Genomic DNA, 22,069 nt, shown 5'->3' with positions numbered 1-22,069 from the left:
TGACATTGGCATTTAGTTCTGCTGTATTATCTTTGCAGATGCTCCAGCATAATTATATTGCTTATTGGGTCTAGACGCTGTAACAAGAGCTAGAGTTTGTTCTGTTTAAATGTTGGTGGACGAGATGTAGAATTTACAGTTGCAACCTTTTTTTATTTTCACTCAACTTGATTTCAAATATCACATTTGGCATTGCCAGTTCCTGGATATTTTTTCTTTCTGTCATTATAAAATTTGTGCTGAATAGTTGGCGCTAGACCTAGCTGCTTTTTGAAATATATTACTCGTATCAGTGATTGAGATACATTTTTTTTTATTTGCCTGAGCTTTCAGCTTTAGAGTTTATAGATGCTGAGGTATTAAAGAAAAACAGAACTGTTGAAAACGCTTTGCCAGCTCTGATTAAAAGTAATTGACATGGAATGTGACCAATGTTTTTATCGTTTAATGGATGCTCAGTGTACCTTGTAGTTTCTATTTTTATTTCAGATTTACAGCATGTGCAGTATTTTTCTTTTCTCTGAGGTAGACCAAGAATGTGCCATGTTGTAATAGAGGTGTAGAAATAAGCATTTTAAAAGGAAATGGAGGCAAGAACTTGCATATGCAATGTATTTTCACAATCTAAGAAGGTCTTGAATGTCTATGATCAATGAGATACCTTTGAAATGAAATGGAATAGACAATGTACATGCAAAGTACTGCAAGCAACAAAGTAATTGTGACCTGATTTGTTACGATAATGTTATTTCATCACTAAGAAGGCCTGCTCTGGGAAGCTGGGCAAGTTTCTGTTCCATATCCTATTCCAAAAATGGCACCTTCAATAGCGCAGCACTTCCTTGGTTGCCCAGTGGGAGTATGGACCTAGATTAAGAGCATGGCTGAAGCCCAGAACTGCCTGAATAAGGACAAGCCAAACCTGAGAAGTAAAGACTATATGCAGCGTATGGAATAGGAGAGGGTCTTGGAATGAAAAGAATGGAATTGTCACAGCTTAAAAATAATTGCACTGCACACTCAATAAATTTAGCAGACCAGACTTTCGTCTGTGTTCTTATGTGAATGTTTGGCTCTAGATGTGTTTATTTTTAACACCCACCTTGAAGTGATGAACACTTTCCATCTTCTGGTACAATTGAGCAAATCCAGATTTAAATGAATGTCCATGCTGCTGCAAATGCTTGAAAGCTTTGATTGTTGTAAGAAAAATCAACTTGATGTCGATCTGTATATTCTTACAACAGACCTGTTGTATTCTTCGTGCATGTTGTAATTTTGTTTTTTAAAAGCGTATCTCTTTGCCTTTGTGAGAGATATTTGCAAGATCCTTTTTTCCAATTAATTGAATACAGCTACTAGCACACGATTTAAAAAAAATCATAAATTCAAATAGTGTAGCATAACACATGAGGAATGTGTGCTCATGTTTCACTTTGTTTTTCCTCTTTCTGTCACACCAAATTGAAGAGCATGAATTTCTAAGATGCAAATAACTCTCTGTCTTCGATTCTCAGTAGGAGGTACACAGAGTGATCCTTCGTAACTCACCAGCCTGAATATTGCAGTTAGCTGACCACAGAGATTACTGACAAACGCCAACTTTGACGTCGTCAGGTTGGCTGAACATTTTAAATGCAGAATTTTCACAGACTGATTCAGAAAACTACAATTTGCAGCCAACGTTATAAACATTTTAGATTGTGAATTAAAAATTGGAATGTAGACATTCTTAAAAATTATGGGGCCATAAAATTATATTGAGCAGTGCAGAGGTTTTGCTGCTTTAAGTGATGAATGTTTTAACAAAATGAGTCAATGGACGATAGATCAGACCCGTAAATTAAATATTTAATAATAATAATAATGCATTCTATTTGCTGGTGCCTTTCTGGACACCCAAGGACACCTTACAGGACATAAAATCACAATACATTTATCAATATTAAAATCAAGTTGATTAAAAACAAAAACAAAAAAAAAATACACAAAACATTTTAAGTCATTATTTGTCCTCATTGTACGTGATGCATGTTCTCCCTAGGTTATGGACGTCCAACGTACAAACACTATGGGGAAGAAAGCTGGGTGAAAGAGAGGGGATGGGGCAAATTCTGGCAAGTGATAGGTGGACCGGAGAGGTGAATAGCAGATGGGTGAAGTAAGTGACTAGAAGTGCAAAGGAGACAAAAGTTTTTTTAGAGGTACCGCGTGAAAGCAGGCCCTTCGGCACACCGAGTCGGCACCGACCAACAATCTCTGCACATTAACACTAGGGACAATTTAACTTATACCAAACCAATTAATATACAATAATATACAAATAATATACAAACCTGTATGTCTTTGGAGTGTGGGAGGAAACCGAAGATCTCGGAGAAAACCCACTCGGTCACAGGGAGAACTTACAAACTCTGTACAGACAGCACCTGCAGTCAGGATCGAACCCAGGTCTCCGACGCTGCAAGCGCTGTAAGGCAGCAACTCTACTGCCGTGCCGATGTCCGTTAAGGAAAGAAGAGGAGTAGAAATGTAAAGCCGGAGGAAGGGATATTGGGGGGGGGGGATGGGATGGGATGGGAGTGGAGGGGGAGCAGGGAAATAAAAAGGAAATATAGGATTCTGAGATGTGAAATGAGCAGAGGAGGGCAAAGGAGCAGGGTGACTAGGATTGTGCAAGAATAATGTACACTGGTGTGGGGTGGGGGAGGTGCTTGCGGAAGAAAAGGGTTTGGAAGGGTTTTACATGGAATTGGAGAATGTAATGTTCATATCAATTGGTTGGCGACTACCCAAGCAAAATATGAGGTGCTGTTCTTCTAGTTTACATATTACCTCACTGGCAATGGACAAGCCCAAGACAGAAAAGTTGACTTGGAAAGAGAAAGGGGAGTTAAAATGGTTAACAACTGGGAACTCAAGCAGGCTGTGTTGGACGGAGCACATGTTTGGCAAAATGGTCACCTAAGCTACCCTGGTCTTGCTGATGTAATGAAGGCCATGTTGGGGGCACCAATTACATTAGATGAGGTTGGAAGAGGTGCACATTCACCTCTCTCTCATCTATAAGGTCTGCTGGGGTCCCTGGATGTAAGAGATAGAAGAAGTGTCGGGACAGATGTTAAATATCTTGTAGTTGCGTGGGAGGGGCTGGTTGGGTGGACCAGGATGAGCGAACTAAAGAGTTGCAGAGGGTGTGGTTTCTCAGGAAAGCAGATAGGGGTGGGGACAGTAATTGTGATGAGTGGTGGGTTCATGTTGAATGTGGCAGAAATACAGGAGAATGAAGTGCTGAATGTGGGGGCCAGTGGGGTGAAAGATGATGACCCGGGGAACTCTATCCTTTTTCAGTCTTGGTGTAGGAGGAGCGAGATAAGAACTATGGGACATAGAGGAAGGATGGGCGAGGGTTCTATCAACAACAGCAAGGGGGGAAACCATGTTTACTGAAGAAAGATGTACCTTGGATGCCCTGTAGTAGAAAGCCTCATTCTGAGTGCAGATCTTTCTCCTGCCCCCCTCTACTACTACCCATACATTTCTACCGCGGCACTAACCATCCTGCTCCCTTCCGTTCCTTTAAACTCCCATCTCCTCTCTCCGAGTCCCATATTTCCCCTTTTACCCCCATTCTTTTCCCAGTTCCCTCGCACCCATCTGCCACTCACGCCCCCTCATCTCTATTCAATTATTACTTGCCAAACTTTGCTCCATACCACGTGTTTTCCAGTTTTCTCCCCCTCTACTCCATCAGTCTGAAGAAGAGTCCCAACCCAAACCATCATCTGATCATTCCCTCCACAGATGCAGCCTGACTGATAGTTTTTCTTTTGGTCAAGATTGCAGAATCTGAAATGTCTTGTTAATCCAGGGCTAACTTTGGCTGGGGCACAACCAATAAGTCTGAGAAAGGCATGTTGTCCAAGTAGGTTCGCCATTCTCTAGTATTGACTACTGTACTTTGCCTCCAGCCTGCCAATGCCTTTTAGATTTGATACCTCCCTGATGCTGACGACCTCCAGTTGTCCTATTGCCTTTCCCTACCCCTGCAACACTTCCCATCCTCTTGACCCTCCTTTTCTGTCCTCTCGTAATCATCTCCCATGCAATCCCAACCTGCTCTCAAATTTGCCACCTCACGGATTTGACGCGTGAAGTTCCTACAGCCGGTTCTACTGTGCGCGTTACCTCTGGCCCCATGGGATAAAATATCTGCTTTGGTCAGGCTTCACGCTGCATTGATGCTTTTCCAGGTCAGGATGTTTATGAATGATTTGCAATCCATTATATCATGAAACATTTGTTTACAGGCAGATTAATTATTTTTTTTTTTGCATTGCAATATGCGACAGGTTGCTTGTGCAGATTGGTTGCTGTCAATACTGTGTTTATAAAGTTCTTTGTAGCCATTGAAGAGTTTTGTACCGTACTGAAATTGTGTAAATGGAAAGCTTTCTTAAATCACGCATTTACAAGAGTCCCAAAGTTGCCCTCCATTACACAGTGACAAAAAGTGATGACTTTCTTTTGGCCACAGTGCTAATCCAGAATCTCATAAAGGAGTTATGTTGCAATAGTTAATTTGTTACTGCGATTCATGGCAGAAGGCTCATACCAGTGATACATCCTGCTGCGATTTAAAAGGGAACCCAGCCCTCTGTTAAAATGCCAGTAATTCAACACCAGCTAAATGCAATCCTGATGTTTCTGTCAACATTCTCTGCTTTTTTTCCCAGAGTAATTCAGCAGGGAATTGTAAATATTTCATAAGTGTGGAGATTTGCATTCTTAAGCTTTACCAAAAAATGACTCATCAGCAAATAGCTTTTCAGTCCAGAAGTTTCACGTTTAGTGAACGGAATTTGCTACTCCTCTTGTAAACCCTGTGTTGTGTGTTGTTGCCTGTTCTGTGCACCAGAGCAACCAACTAATAACTTTCTCAGGTGGTCACCCTTTGGCAGTTGATTGGTACCCAAATCACAATGTGTGGATACCTCTGCTGAGTTTGTTACTTTATCTTGTGATGTCTCTCCACGGGATGGTACAGGGACAGTACAGTGGCACAGCGATAGAGTTGCTGCCTTACCGTGCCAGAGACCCAGGTACGATCCTGACTACAGGTGCTGTCTGCATGGAGTTTGTACTGTGATTCCGTGGGTTTTCTCCGAGTGCTCTGGTTTCATCCCACATTTTAAAGACATACAAGTTTGTAGGTTAATTGATTTCTGTAAAAAAATTGTCCCTAGCGTGGAGGATAGTGCTAGCATATGGGATGATCGCTGGTTGGCGAGGACTCAGTGGGCCGAAGAGGTTGTTTCCATGTTGTATCTTCAAATTTCAGGTAACTTTTCTGGCAAAGCACCTGAAGGCAATTGAGAACTGAGTACAACTGGGTCTTAAGACCTGAAAACATTACAGCCAGGAGATGGAATTTGGGATCTTTCTGGTTGAAAAACCTCAGTCTGAAGAATGATCTGGATCCAAAACATCACTTGTCTGTCCCCTCCTCAGATGCTGCCTGACCTGCTGAGTTCCTCCAATACTTTTCATTTCAGTCTCTGCACTTCCTTGTGTCTCCAAATCAGCAGGTTTATGGAGTAAGCAAAAACGTATAGATACCTTAATTCAGAAAATATACCTATTTTATAAAGGGCATGTATATTTGTGAGCATACAGTTTATCAGCTAATGCCACACTTGTTTCCTTATAGTTTCATGTCCCAGTTGTGTACCAAGATTTGGACCATGTCCTCAACCAAATTTTGGTATCTAATCAGATGACACCCATTGTAATGTAAAAGAATTATCCTCTGGCATTGTGAGCCAATCCAAGGAGGTTAAATTTATGTAAACATAAAAACAACCTATTGGTGGGGCTTCCCTGATGTTCTCTCCCGCAGCAGTCAGTTGGGAACTGCAAATCCTGATTACCCCTAGCCCATGAATTTACAAACTTCCCCATGTTGTTCCTCTGTCAGCCACTGTGTTGCATACTAGAATCAGATCTACTTTCTGTGCCACCAGAAACAAAAGAAAGGATGTTGAGCACACAAAGCTTGTACGGTCAATTCTGTTGTACAAGGGGGTCCTTCACAGGTGCAGACCCACACGGATATTTGAGTTTGTTGACTCTCAGCACAATCCCAGCAAAATGTTCCTTTACAGAGTCTGTAAATTTTATAAACGTTCCATATTCCACTTACTCCCTGTGATATAAACAATGGGCTGAATTATTTCTATGCTGACTCATAGTTTACTGACCAATCCAGTTCCCCGCTTAAGTCCCTGTAACTATGTTTCCCACATTCCCATCAGCTCTCGCTACCACCCCTCCCCCATTCAATCGCTCACCCGCACATTCTGGAGCAATTTACAGTGACTACTTAATGTACTAACCCATACGTTTTTAGACCGTGGGAAGATACCAGAGTAAATGGGGATCTGGTGGGGGCACCTGGTGAAAGCACATGCAATCGCTGCACTGATGACACTGCAGGTCAGATTTGAACAGAAGGTCTACTACCCACTGTTGCCATTGGCAGCTACATTTCCCACATTGCAACAGTCACCATAGTTCAGAAGCATTCTATTATCTATCTTAGGACATCTTGAAAGAAAGAGCAGGATGCTAATAAATACGTCTTTTTCTTTAAAAAAAAAATTGAGTTTAATCAAAAGCAGTCCTCAGTGCAATTGCTCATTTATGTGGCTTATAGTTCAGAAAAACTGCTTCAGAATCTTCAGCTTTGGATTTGGTATGATATGTGGATTGAGAAAATCTCTTATTTTGCATAGAAATTTGGCTTACAAACCCTGAGCAGACATTTATCATTATATATTGTAATGAGACAAAGCTCCAAAATGGCAACCTTTAATTTAATATTAGGAGAGATTAATCTTCCAGTTGGACAGTTACCCAATAGCAGTTGACAAAGAATGATCGTGCTTTGTGGCAGTGCAGCCAATCTTTAATTGGTATCATGATGTATTTTTCCCATGATGATGGCCCTGCATTCCAAAAGAGAGGCTTGTAATTACTTGATGTCTTTTTCAATCTTGGCTCATCCAAAATCGCTTTACATCCAATGAACACTTGAAGTGTAACCATAGATGTAGTAAATGAAACATGGCAGCCACCTTTCCATAGCAAGCTCCCACAAACAGCAATGTGGTGATGCTCAGACAACTACGAGTGATGTTAGCTGGGCAATAAGTACTGAATTTACCCATTTAGTTACAGAACATGCATGTGTGCATGAAAACAGTTAACTTCCCTGCTTTTCAGATTGTCATGAGATCTTTTATGTCAATCAGTGAGAGCAGATGCTACCTCAGTTTAAGTTCTTGCCCCAAAAGAAAGATCTTATAATTCCAGTTGTTCATCTGACATAACATTAAAAATTCATTGTAACTATACACCTACTTGGTGTACACAATTGAAGACAGTAGACCTATTGTTCTTCAGCAAATTTTATAGGACACTACAGGGCTCGAAATTAACGGTTGCCCGGGTGCCACTGACCACTCAAAGTGCTGCCGGGCAACATAAACAGCGAGTCATTTTGCCCGGCTTGGCAACTTGGTTCATACCGTAGACCGAAGTGTAGAGTGACAGAGGGTCGGAGCGAATGACGGGCCCCGCGCAGCAGCAGCGGCCTCGGGTCCATCTCCTCCTGTACCCCGCCCGGCCTGATAACGACCACTGCTGCCACTCTGCTTTCAAAGCAAACCCTTGGAGGAGGGAGGTGTCGGTCAGAGGTGGAAACGGAGGGGAGAGGGCTGAGGATAGAGCGTGGTGATTGGAGGAGGGAGACGTACCAAAACACTCTCGGCAGCCCTGCACCGCAGCCAGGACCGATCCCAGTCTCCGGCGCTGCAATCGCTGCCGATCCACCACTGGACCATCCCCGTCCCCACACCCGCGGGTGGCCAGAGGCGTCGGGAGTCAGGCAGGAGCGGTGCCCCCAGGCCCACAGCCAGCGCGGTGAAGCAGTGCTAAACCCAGCTCAACTGTGCCTGTCCCGCCAGCTTAATTTACAGCGCTGTCTGGATTGAGATTTTTATTAATGAAACCTCACCCCAATAATTTAATTAAAACAGTTGTTTTGAAAATTGCAATATTCCACCACTGACTCATAGCCCACATCTGCGCAGGGGCGGCTGAGGTGTTCCCATTGTGACGCGAGTCACGGCAACCCTCCATCAACCGCGCCTCATCATCCCTCTTCCTACCGCTATCCTCCTCCATTCCCCCTCATCCCCCTCCTCTTCACCCTACCTCTTCTTTCCCCTCTCCTCCTCCCCTCCCCCACTCTCTCCCTCTCCTTTCCCCTACCCTCAGTCACTTCCTCCCTTCCTACATAACCGCTCTCCTCTCTCTACCCCCTCTATCCCCCACCTCCACTAATCCTCACCTCCCCCTCCTCTCCCTCTATCCACCTTCCTCCCCCACTCTCCCTCCTCACCTCCCTCACTTTCCCCTCCCTCACCCCTCCCTTCCCTCCCTCCTCTCCCTCTATCTCCGTGCTCCCCCACTCCTCACTTCCCCCCTATCCCACCCCCCACAATGAAAATCACCATTTTTTTTGTAAATAAAACATCTCCCCTATCCCACCCTCCACCCCCACAATGAAAATCGTGAATTTTTTTCTGTTAATGAAACCTCCCCCCAAAAAATTGATTAAAACTGAGTTTTTAACTAGCAATTTTTTGTGTAAATGAGATTCGGGATCCCATTGTGATGTCATACGCTGCTAACGGGCAGTGCAAGTGGAAGTGATTTTTGTCAGTGGTTTTTGTAAAGTTTAAAATGTGAATAACTTGTAAATTTTAACCATCAATCTGAACGAAGCTTGCCACAGCACAACACAGGACAATGGTGAGTAAGGTGGGCCAAAAATTGTAGCACTATCATGTACTGTTTTGGGGTAGTTTCGGGATCACACACACAAACAAACAAAATGAGAGTTTTAGTAATATATGCTAGACCAAGTGGGCCCCTGTCACACGGGAGGGCTGGTCCCCAAATGCAATATTGCACCACTCAGCCATAGCCCACAACTGACGGACCCACACTAACGGCAGAAATTAAGTTAAAGTTAATAACTTTGTGTTTTATATTTCCATTACCTCACAATCCCTCTTGCTACCCCTATCCCCCTCCATTTCCCCTCATCCCCACCCCCTGCTCCCCACTCCTTACCTTCTCCCTATCCCACCCCCCCCACCCCTATACCCCCCCAAATTGCAAATAGTGATTTTTTTTGTGTGTGAATGAATCCTCCCCTATTCCACCACCCGATAATGAAAATCGCAATTTTCTTTGTAAATGAACCTCCACCCCCCTAGGATCCCTAGTTACATCATTGTGATGTCATACGTTGCTAACAGCTATTGCAGATCGAAAAGATTCTTGTCAAAGTGGTTTTTGTAAAGTTTAAATGTGAATTACTTGTAAAATATAGCATCAATCTGAACGAAACTTGATATAACACACCACAGGACATTGATGAGTAAGGTGGACCAACAATTGTAGCTCTATTGTGTACCGTTGTGCCATAGTTTCAGGATCACACTCACAGACAGATAAGTCACAGACAGACAATTCACAGACATACAAACAAACATGCCGAAAGTTTTAGTAATATACTAGAACAACTGGGATCGGATGGGTCTCTGTCATATGGGATGGCCTGGTCTCAAGGCTATTTGGCTCGAAGGGCCAAATGGCCTACTTGCTGGAATGACTCCTGCACTTATTGTCTATTGTATTGTCTATTGTCTATTGCAACTGTGTTGCAAGCTGAGCCAGCAAGAATTTTAGCTGCTATTTTTTTTCTTAAACTTGAATTTCTAAAGTTAAAAATGATGAATAACGTGTGAAATATAACATCAATCTGAATGAAACTTGACACAGACCTCCACAGAACAATGATGAGTAAGATGATGCAAAATTTTTAGTGCTATCTTGTAACATTTTGGCTTAATTTGAGGATCACTTGGGATTAGATAGATAGATAGATAGATAGATAGATAGATAGAAACAAGATGAGAGTTTTAGTAATATGTAGATATCGATTGATAGATATCCATTTAACCCACTATACAGATCTCCTGTATGTCTTTGGAGTGTGGGAAGAAACTGGAGCACCTGAAGAAAACCCTTGTGGTTACAAGGAGAACGTAAAACTCCATAAAGACAGTAGCCATAGCCAGGATTGAACCCGGGTCTCTGGCGCTGTAAGGCAGCAATTCTACCGCGGCGCCACTGTGCCACCCCAGTTAATTAGCATCTGGGAGAGAATAAGTCAGAGGACATTAAGTGGGGAACAGGATTGTTCTGAGCCTTCATAGTCTCAATGGCCTCATAGTCTCCTAAATCATAGGGAATTTAAAATGATTAAGACCCAAGGCACTATTTTGAAGGAGCTATGCCTGATGTGCACGCCCTTAACCAGCATAAAAAATATTGTTTAGTCATTATGGGAATGTTGTTTTGTAATTTCTTTTTGTGTATCTCATATTACGAGTATGATTAGTCACCAGATGTGCTTTGGGATGTCCTGAGGCCGTGAATAGTGATAAATAGATGAGGCTCACTCTATTGTTTAAAAATACTGCTTTTGCCTTGCTCCTTTCATTAAGTGAGCAGTCATATGAAAAATTAACAAAACTTGAACAATCTCTTAAACCCCTTTTTCACGGGGCGACTTGACGCAAGAGTTAACCAGAGTTGAACATCGTGGGAGCCTCGTGCGATAACCGTACGGCATTCGTGGACCACCGTGGCGCTAACGGCAGGTACTCGTGTAACTTGGTGACTCGGGAGAAAATTCAAACAAGCTTGAATTTCTCCAAGAGTGACTTGTACACTTGTGGTTGAACATTGCAACATTATATGCACGTAGTGGCCAGTGCGATATCCGTACTGACTCTTGCATGTACCGTGGGAACTCCTGCGAACGGTGAACCCGGAAGCTGGACAGAGGGGACAGAAGGTGAGTAAAATTTGTCTTCTGTGGGATTGAATTTAAAAAATAAAGATTTGCATCCGCAGACGCCATTTAATTTGGCTTTCAAGGACGGCTTCTGTTCGAGGACCACGTCTCCAGTGGGGGCTAGAGGTAGGGAACGGCTGCGTAGGAGGGTTCTCCTTTTAAAACTGTGTGTGGGGGTGCTTGGTGCGTGTGATGCCGCACCCCCCCCCCCCCCCCGCAATTGCACGTTGGGGTCGAGGCCCACGTCTCCCGTGGGGGCTCCGGGTAGGGGACGGCTACGGGTAGGGAACGGCTGCGTTGGGGGAGTAGACCCAACGGGTCTGCCATTGGTCTAGTAATCTTTAAAAGGGACTTTACTGAAAGGTCCCGCATTTTTATGGTCCGTGAGAAATTTTTCACATGTACTTCTTTGAGAGATACAGCTCGGAGTCCTCGCCAACCAGCGATCGATGCCTTTCCGATGCAGGGTCCGGAACGCTACCAATCAATGTTCTCCAGAGACCCGTGTAAAGGAGTGAACTGCACATGCTGGTTTAAAACGAAGACGGACACAAAAAGCTGGAGTAACTCAGCGAGTCAAGCAGCATCTCTGGAGAGAAATAGGTGATGTTTCGGGACGAGACACATCTTCAAACTCAATTCCGATTAGGATGTCTGAAGAAGGGTTCCGATTCGAATCGCCACCTATACTTTTTCTCCAGAGATGCTGCCTGACACGCTGACTTACTCCAGCTTTTTATGTTTTTCTTCCCAGATCTGACTTACCTGCTGAGTTACACCAACATTTTGTGTCCGTGTTCACTATGAACATTGAATTATTTAATTTTAGGTAACTTACACTCTCTCTCTCTCTCTCCCTGCCCCACCTCCCCCCCCCCCCCCCCCCCCCCCCCCCCCCCCCCCCCCCCCCTCCCCCATGCAGTAATTGTCGGTTAACCAGTCCAAGGTTTGCAACGCTGGTGCCCTCTTGGGATTACACTATCCCTAGCCAACAATTGGCCTATAGACATAAAGTGCTGGAGTGATTCAGTGGGTCAGGCAGCATTTCTGGAGGAAAGGGTTAGGCGACATTTCGGGTCGGGACCCTTCTTCAAAATACCCTGCTGAGGTCATCTGTTGGCCCTGATTTGTCCCGGTCTTTTCTTGCTTCCAGTTCCCCCCTACAATCATCCCGAAGAAGGGTCCCGACCAAAAATGGAATCTATTCCTTTTCTCCAGAGATGCTGCTTGGCCCGCTGAGTTACTCCAGCATTTTGTGTCTAACTTGCTGATTCAGACAGTTTTTTATTTACTCTGAAACACACGTTGGAAATTTAAACTTGGGCGCAACTAACACCGTCTTACTGTGGGAACTCTTTAACTCAGCGGGCAGGCAGCAGTTAATTGTTGCTCCCATCAGTTTCCCAGGGGGTCGGGACGGGGCTGGAGTTGGGAGGGAAAGGTGGGGGAGTCGAGGGAGAGGAGGGGGAGACAGATGGGGGTGGCGTCATTTGCTGGCGGCGGGTGTCTGTCACTGAAACAGGCAGGTGAGATTTCACATCCACCTTGTGTGTGCCTCTCTCTCTCTCCCTCCCTCCCTCTCACACAGGCTGAGAGACTCTGCCTCAGTAACTGTGCTCACTCCATCTGTGTCTCCCACATACACAGTAAAAACCTCTGCTTTGTGTGTGTATATACCAATTCAACCAAGGGAGGATATTTATAGTGTGTGAAAAAAAAAGTGACATCATTTGTGCCACGTGATGATTTAATTACACTTGACAGTTACAATGTTCATTCAAGATTTAACGGGAAAGCTCGGGAGACGGACAAGTCACTCGCACAAATAACAGAAATGCCGAGTACCGTGGGAACTCTTTGTCTACCCCCCCGTTATATCGTGTGATATCGTGCTAGACCACGACCACTTCACTCTGGCTACATCTTGCGTCAAGTCGCCCCGTGAAAAAGGCCTATTACTCTTTAAAATATACTTCAAACCTCTATCCTTGCATCACTTTTTAAAATAACAGATTGCATTCCTATCCCTTTGAGTATAAGGAAATCAACTATTTTAAGCCAGGGTGGACTCCAGTTCCACCATAACATAGTCGGCTCCTCATTGAGGATCATTCAGGACCACATGAGATGCACTGTTGGTTATTTTAGTGAAAGTAATTGAGAGGTGTTGGATAAAATGAGAGGGTATTTTATTTGTTATTATGCAAGAGTTGGATAAAGGAAATCAATATCAATGACAAAAAAGGTTGTCAATGTCTGTGTTTCTGGAAACTTTCTCTCCCTTTATTTATTCAGTCCAGCAAATATTATTGGTAGATAAATCAGCCGCGTGTCAGGAAATGGGAAGCTTTTGTGTGGTGAGAAGTGACATGTTTATTTCCCAGGGGCTTCAAATGATTATGAACACCATGCACAGTTTAGGCTTCTGACGCTCTGATTGAAGAATCAAATAAATAAACAGTGCAGAGACCAGTTTGCTCATCACTGGTTGTTTGGAAGAGTTATCCAGTTCGTCCTGCTCTCTTTCCCTTTTCCCATTATGCTGCAAATATATCTACTTACTTTGGAAATTACCATTGAACCTGTTTCTACCATCCTTTAGGATGATTGCTGCCAAACAAACACGTTGCTGCAAAAAAGTTTCTTCTAGCCGGAAGAAGGGCCCTAACCCAAAATGGTGTCTGTCCATGTTCATTCCACTGATCCTACCTGACTTGCTGCGTTCGTCCAGCAGTTTGTCTTTTGCAATGCCCTCCAACATCTGCAGGATCTCATCTCCTTTCTTCCTATTTTATGCAGCGGTTTCCAACTATCGGTTCATTTTTGCCAATTATCATGAATGTGTCTCTTTCAGTTTTTCTGGTGTGGTGGTAGATGGCGGAAGAGATGAGTTTGCACTGGGGCATGGTGGGGGTGGTGGAGAAGGGAAAGAGTGGAGCGTGGGAGGTATCACTTAAAATTGAAGAGTTCGATATTTGTACTATTGGTTTGTAAGCTACCGCAGCGGAATACGAGGTGGTATTCTTCCAGTTTGCATGTACTCACTGGCAATGGAGAAGGCCAAAGACAGAAGGATCATAACCTGAAACACCACCTATCTAAGCTCTCCAGGGATGCTGCCTGACCTGCGAAGTTACTCCAGCACTTTGTGTCCTTTTGTGGACAGAAAGTTTAAGAAGGGAAGGGGCGCAATTGGAAAGGTGTGGGGATGGAAATTGTGACTGTTTCACGTTGAAGTGGTGGAAACGTCAGAGAATGGCGTGTTGAGTCCAGAGGTTTCTGGGGGGTAAAGGTAAGGTCCAGGTTTATCAGAACTGAACTGCTGGATCCCAGGGAGACATGGGTAAATGCTCCATCCACAACAGCGGGGAGGGGTGGGAGGAGGGGGGATCTGGGGAGAACCACATCTGCTGACAAATTGATGGCTTAGAGATAACTTGGATCAACAAGACATCAAGACCTGAGAGAATGTACAGATGTAATTTATTTGAGCATTTGGATGAACAAGGCATTCAATAACGTGGAGTGCTTTGACAGGACGGAAGCAACTTCTGTAAAAATCTGCAAAGACCCGAGATGGTTTCATAGTGATTTAAGTTTGGTCCTCAAACTATAAGGTTTTTGATAGAGAAAACAAGGAGAAAATGGTGCCTGATGTGTGTTTCCCCAGCACATCGCGTTTTGCTCAAGATTCGTCCATCCACGGTTTATTCTGTCTTCATGGTTGGGTTGAAGAGTCTTCTAGTAGCACCTTGCCTTCATGAGTTGCAAAGAAATGCTGGGATAATCGGGTTCTTGTGAAGCCAGAAGTGTTGTGGATTCCACACAATAAACTGACTGAAGTAGAGTGTAACTGGACTAATTTTAAGGATAAACAGATAATGCTGAGTTTAAGCTGGAGATAAATGGCGGTAATGATGAGGGGCTTGTTTGTTGAAGAGGGAGAAGTTAAATGGGTTACACATCTGAATAATAAAGTCAGATTTACTTAAACTCCTGAAATCCTGGCATCAAGTCTCTTGAGTAGAAAGAAAGATGGCCGGTATGTTGATATAGAGGAGAAGGCTCTGCAGCACCATCCTGAGAGCAGAATATGTAACTACACCAGTTGAGCAGCATTTCCAAGCACTGCTAGACTGAAAATTCCTTTTGCGTGGTAAGTTGATTAACTCGCAGCTTTTGAGTTGTCAACCAGGAAGTCCGAGCTGTTATTTTCAGCATGATTTGAGTGATCTTGCAGATGCCAGTGCTTGGACTGAGGATGTTGCTGTGAGAACTTACTCTTGTGATGCAACAAATTATGCTCCAAGCATTTTGTCAGGAGAAAGTGTCCACTGGAGATTACCTCTCCTATTTGTTAGAGGTTTGCAACTTATCCCACTCTCATGTTAAATTTGCCCAGGAGTATTGGTTTCTCTACCTCTAGGATGTAGGTATTTTGAAGTTCAGAGAATATGTTTTTGGCCTTATCCATCACTCCCACAGCAGAGGCTTTTGCACGAATGTACTGGTTCCATGTTTATACGATGAAGGGTCATAAGGTAGTTCACTAATTCTGAAGGGTGAATCACTGAGACACTACTTTTATTTATTCTTGAGGGACAACATTATATTGTGTATTTAACAGTCCCAGTGATTTTGACATCAATTTTACTTTGGGAGATTGGAGCTTTTGACTTAGCAACAATGAAAGAATGGTGCTAATGTCCATCACGTGTTGTGTGTCATCTGAAGTGAACTTTGATGGATTCATCATCCTGGATGTGATGCAAAATTAATATTATAATACAATTTCACTAATGCCCATGGATTTTGTAGTGAATGAATGAATGAATGAATGAATGGATTGTTCAAGTAGAAGGATGAGAGTGATTATGACGATAATTCCAGTGAGGAAATTTGAACATTGCACAGTACAAACTTAAATGTAGATGCAAGGAACTGCAGACCCTAGTTTACAACAAAGGACACAAAGTGCTGGAGAAACTCAGCGGGATGGCAGCACCTCTGGAGGACATGAACATGCTGACGTTTTGGGTCAGAATCCTTCTGCAGACTGATTGTAATGGGGGGGTGAAAGCTGGAGGAGAAGTGGGGCAAGACAATGCCAGGCAAGTGAAAGGTGGATACAGGCGAGGGGGATTTGATTGGTAGATGGTTAGACAAAGGAAAAGACAAAAGGTTGTGAGATAAGGAGAGCGAGATGTGAAATCTGAAGCCAGAGGAAGGGATATAGGTGGAAGGGGATGGGGAGTGCACTTCCAGGAGGGGCACAGGAAAACACATTTAGGTGTGCTTTGCACATTTCGAGCAAATGCTTGCTGAGGTTTGGTTGTAAGTTTTTAGCTCATATTCTACTTCAGTAAATAGATTTACCTACTTTGTTATTTTATTTGCAGATGGACAAAAACGGAAAAAATCCCTGAGGCGGAAGTTGGACTCGCTGGGCAAAGAAAAGAACAAGGACAAAGGTGAAAATCCAGTGCATTTAAAAATTATAACGATGAATCGTTTCTGGAAACTTTAGTTCAAAACTTGAATACTTAAATGTTCAGTACTTAAGCTGGTAGAGCCACAGTCTCTCAGTGCCAAAGACCCGGGTTCAATCTTGATCTCGGGTTCTTACTGCATGGAGTCCCTGTGTCCCTGTGACCGTGTGGATTTCCTCCGAGTGCCCTGGTTTCCTCCTATATCTTCACGACATGGGGGTTTGAAGATTAATTGATCTCTGTAAAATTTGCCCTAATGTGTCAGGAGCGGAATTTGGTCATTATTGAATGAGAAAATTATTGAAGGAACAGTCCCTTCATCATCCGTAAGGGTTGACATGTCTATGGCTGGAACTGTTTGATGTCAGGAGAGTGAAACAGCTTGCCAGCCAATTAATGTGACAACTTACACAGAAGGTTCCATAACATTAGACTATTGAGATTTGGCATTCATTACTAGATAATCTGATTCCATACTCAATGAGCACTCTTCAAGTTTGTGATATGAACAATTGATTACTTTTTAAGTAGAGTGGTTTCTACTTGAGAACTCTGGAGTTGCCTTTTCACCATTAATTTCCCATTAATCCATACAAGGCAAAGATGTTTGTTAATAGAATTTAGCATTATTGGCTCTAGTACCTAATCAACATTTGTCTGAGTTTAGCCCCACTCACCCTCATGGTCTCTAATTTAATACACTGTAGATGGGAATAGAAGATAGGGTTGTGGAATGAATAGGTTTGATGTTCTTTAAAAACTTTATATAACACTATCTGTTACAAAAGCAATAATTCATTTTTTGTGTTGGTTGTAATGGGAAGATTCCAGGATTTCGTTGCTTCAGGTGTGATAGAATTGGAGGGGCAAGAGGTGGAGGTGTTGCATTGCTTATCAGGGAAGATATTACAGTAGTGCTTTGGCAGGATAGATTAGAGGGCTCGTCTAGGGAGGCTATTTGGGTGGAACTGAGAAATGGGAAAGGGGTACCAACACTTATAGGGGTGTATTATAGACCGCCAAATGGGGAGCGAGAATTGGAAGAGCAAATATGTAAGGAGATTGCAGATATTAGTAGTAAGCACAAGGTAGTGATTGTGGGAGATTTCAATTTTCCACACATAGACTGGGAAACACATTCTGTAAATGGGCTGGATGGGTTGGAGTTTGTAAAATGTGTGCAGGATAGTTTTTTGCAACAATACATTGTATTGTATTGTATTGTATTCAAATTTATTGTCATTGTCTCAATTTGAGACAACGAAATTAATTTTCCTTACAGGCAGTATCATTAAAAAAATCACAAAGAAATTATAAAAATAAATAATAAATAAATAATAAAACATATTAAAAATAAAATTGAAATTGAATTAAAATTTTTAAAAAAAGCACAAATACAGAAGTCCACGACACAACATAACATAAATGGCACCCAGGTGAGGATGGCACCATAGTCCAGCCAGCCTCCCCTCCGTGTTCATCCGTGGACGGGGCCTTCCAAGCACTCGCAGTCGCCGCCCCGGGTGGCCCGATGTTCAGGCCCTCACGCCGGGCTGGTGGAACGCCGACGCCGAACCCCGACGGTGAGCAGCCTCCTCCTCAGCGGCCCGGACCTCCTGATCAGCCGCCTCCCGCTGCCGGAGTCTGCAGCTCCTGAGTCCGCAGGTCGAGCCGGGCAGAGTCACAGGACCCCGCGTTGATTAGTCAGCGCCGCCCGCGTTGGGAGCTCTGCAAACCGCAGCTCCGTGATGTTGGTGCAGCAGGTCCAGGTACATAGAAGTACCTACTAGAGAAGGGGCGGTAATGGACCTCCTGTTAGGAAATGAGATGGGTCAGGTGGCAGAGGTATGCGTTGGGGAACAGTTCAGGTCCAGTGATCACAATACCATTAGTTTCAATATAATTATGGAGAGGGACAAAACTGGACCTAGGGTTGAGATTTTTGATTGGAGAAAGGCTAACTTTGAGGAGATGCGAAAGGATTTAAAAGGAGTAAATTGGGACAGTTTGTTTTATGGGAAAGATGTGGAAGAGAAATGGAGTACATTTAAAGGTGAAATTTTAAGAGTACAGAATCTTTATGTCCCTGTTCGGTTGAAAGGAAATCGTAAAAATTGTAAAGAGCCATGGTTTTCAAGGGAAATTGGACACTTGGTTCGGAAAAAGAGGGAGATCTGCAATAATTATAGGCAGCATGGAGTAAATGAGGTGCTTGAGGAGTATAAAAAATGTAAAAAGAATCTTAAGAAAGAAATTAGAAAAGCTAAAAGAAGATATGAGGTTGCTTTGGCAAGTAAGGTAAAAGTAAATCCGAAGGGTTTCTACCGCTATATTAATAGCAAAAGGATAACGAGGGATAAAATTGGTCCATTAGAGAGTCAGAGTGGACAACTATCTGCAGAGCCAAAAGAGATGGGGGAGATATTGAACAGTTTCTTTTCTTCAGTATTCACCAAGGAGAAGGATATTGAATTATGTGAGGTAAGGGAAACAAGTAGAGTAGCTATGGAAACTATGAGGATCAAAGAAGAGGAAGTACTGACACTTTTGAGAAATATAAAAGTGGATAAGTCTCCAGGTCCGGACAGGATATTCCCTAGGACATTGAGGGAAGTTAGTGTAGAAATAGCAGGGGCTATGGCAGAAATATTTCAAATGTCATTAGAAACGGGAATAGTGCCAGAGGATTGGCGTACTGCGCATGTTGTTCCATTGTTTAAAAAGGGGTCTAAGAGTAAACCTAGCAATTATAGACCTGTTAGTTTGACGTCAGTGGTGGGCAAATTAATGGAAAGAATACTTAGAGATAATATATATAAGCATCTGGATAAACAGGGTCTGATTAGGAACAGTCAACATGGATTTGTGCCTGGAAGGTCATGTTTAACTAATCTTCTTGAATTTTTTGAAGATGTTACTCGGGAAATTGATGAGGGTAAAGCAGTGGATGTGGTGTATATGGACTTCAGTAAGGCCTTTGACAAGGTTCCTCATGGAAGGTTGGTTAAGAAGGTTCAATGGTTGGGTATTAATGGTGGAGTAGCAAGATGGATTCAACAGTGGCTGAATGGGAGATGCCAGAGAGTAATGGTGGATGGTTGTTTGTCAGGTTGGAGGCCAGTGATGAGTGGGGTGCCACAGGGATCTGTGTTGGGTCCACTGTTGTTTGTCATGTACATCAATGATCTGGATGATGGTGTGGTAAATTGGATTAGTAAGTATGCAGATGATACTAAGATAGGTGGGGTTGCGGGTAATGAAGTAGAGTTTCAAAGTCTACAGAGAGATTTATGCCAGTTGGAAGAGTGGGCTGAAAGATGGCAGATGGAGTTTAATGCTGATAAGTGTGAGGTGCTACATCTTGGCAGGACAAATCAAAATAGGACGTACATGGTAAATGGTAGGGAATTGAAGAATGTAGGTGAACAGAGGGATCTGGGAATAACTGTGCACAGTTCCCTGAAAGTGGAATCTCATGTAGATAGGGTGGTAAAGAAAGCTTTTGGTGTGCTGGCCTTTATAAATCAGAGCATTGAGTATAGAAGTTGGGATGTAATGTTAAAATTGTACAAGGCATTGGTGAGGCCAATTCTGGAGTATGGTGTACAATGTTGGTCGCCTAATTATAGGAAGGATGTCAACAAAATAGAGAGAGTACAGAGGAGATTTACTAGAATGTTGCCTGGGTTTCAGCAACTAAGTTACAGAGAAAGGTTGAACAAGTTAGGGCTTTATTCTTTGGAGCGCAGAAGGTTAAGGGGGGACTTGATAGAGGTTTTTAAAATGATGAGAGGGATAGACAGAGTTGACGTGGAAAAGCTTTTCCCACTGAGAGTAGGGAAGATTCAAACAAGGGGACATGACATGAGAATTAAGGGACTGAAGTTTAGGGGTAACATGAGGGGGAACTTCTTTATTCAGAGAGTGGTAGCTGTGTGGAATGAGCTTCCAGTGAAGGTGGTGGAGGCAGGTTCGTTTTTATCATTTAAAAATAAATTGGATAGTTATATGGATGGGAAGGGAATGGAGGGTTATGGTCTGAGCGCAGTTATATGGGACTAGGGGAGATTATGTGTTCGGCACGGACTAGAAGGGTCGAGATGGCCTGTTTCCGTGCTGTAATTGTTATATGGTTATATGGTTATAAGATTTAAAGAGAAATTAAACCTAAGTAACATTGCCTCGCCAATCATCTAGTCATATTGCAGTCCTCAGGACTCCACACTGATTTCAACAATTCTGGATAACCAATCTTTCCAAGTTGTGTCAAAACTGGACTGTTCTGACTTAGGGGCAACCAGAGTTTCAAGTTCCGAGCTGTAAATAATACTTAATAATTTATCCTGGTCCAACCGTCTTGACACTACAGCTAAGAAAGCGCAATAGTCCAACTTCTTCAGAAGACAAATATAAATTGGCATGGTTTTAATGACTCTTATGAATTTCTGCAGGTGCACTATTGATGGCATCCTATTGGGATGCATCACCACTTGGTTTGCCAATTGCCCTTAACCAAGACTGCAAACCCAGACCATCATGCAAACCAATTTCCCCCATCCCAACTACCCTTCCCACCCCCCCATGACTCCATCTACACATCATGCTGCTTCAGGAAAGCAGCCAACATAATTATGGGCCAGTCACACCCTGGTCATTCCCTTTACTATCCTCTCCCATCCAGTGGAACATACAAAACCTGAAAAGCATATGCCACCAGATTCAAGAACCGCTCTCTCCCCCACTGTTACAAGACTTTTCAACAGGCCTCTCATAAGCTGAGAATGTAGACCCGATAACCCAAATCTCGTTACATTGCGGCTCTTGTACTTTATCTTTAATTACATTTTATCCTGCATTCCGTTTCCTTTTTCTTTTTGCACCACCTGTTGCACGAGTATGGTTTGATTATGTTGGAAAATACTGCAGATGCTGGTTTAAATCGAAGGTCGACACAATATGCTGGAGTAACTAAACGGGACAGGCAGCATCTCTGGAGAGAAGGAATGGGTTGATTGTATTCAATTGTATGGTACGATTTGCCTGGATAACACAAAACAACGTTTTTCACTGTATCTCGGTACACATGACAATAATATACCAATATCACCTGCAATATTAGCTTAGTTTTCGGCTTTCCCCAGATGCTGCTTAAACTGCAAAGTATTTCCAACATTATCTTTTATTTCAGATTTCCAGCAACTGTAGAGTTCTTGTATATCCCATTTCCAGCAGTATTTATTCTCCCTCTAATGTTCTCTTTAATCTTCCTCTATGTATTCTCCACTATGACTAACAGGCTATGATTAACAGACTAACATTTTCTGGTCCAGAATAATCTGGTCCACATCCTACCACATATATTCCCGCTGTTCTCTTCTCCCTTTCTCTATACAATTGATCTCTTAATTTTCCAGGTACGATGGAGGCTCATTGATCTGAAATGTTCTGCATCTTCTGTAATAATAATGTTACAAAGCATGTTAAGAAGTGTGTAATCTTTCACAGGTTCATTAGGTATTGTGGCAGTGCCTTACGCCTGCATAAGTGTCAACATTTAAGTGGGTTTGTAAACTGAAATCCAAAC

General features: G+C 43.0%; 1 protein-coding gene across 5 annotated transcripts in view; it reads left to right on the top strand.

The window, feature by feature from the left end:
• Positions 1-22,069, top strand: part of LOC129702860 (rho GTPase-activating protein 6-like) — a 427,624-nt gene that overhangs the window by 349,562 nt on the left and 55,993 nt on the right. For all 5 annotated transcript variants that reach the window (XM_055644897.1, XM_055644899.1, XM_055644901.1 and 2 more), the window contains one exon: positions 16,396-16,467. In XM_055644897.1, coding sequence (XP_055500872.1) covers positions 16,396-16,467 — 72 coding nt within the window. The remainder of the gene's footprint in view (positions 1-16,395; positions 16,468-22,069) is intronic.

This window comes from Leucoraja erinacea, chromosome 13, assembly GCF_028641065.1.
Source record: "Leucoraja erinacea ecotype New England chromosome 13, Leri_hhj_1, whole genome shotgun sequence".
NCBI classification, from domain to species: Eukaryota; Metazoa; Chordata; class Chondrichthyes; order Rajiformes; family Rajidae; genus Leucoraja; species Leucoraja erinaceus.
The sequence above is the reverse complement of the archived record's forward strand: the minus strand, read 5'-3'. Positions and strand labels throughout refer to the sequence as shown.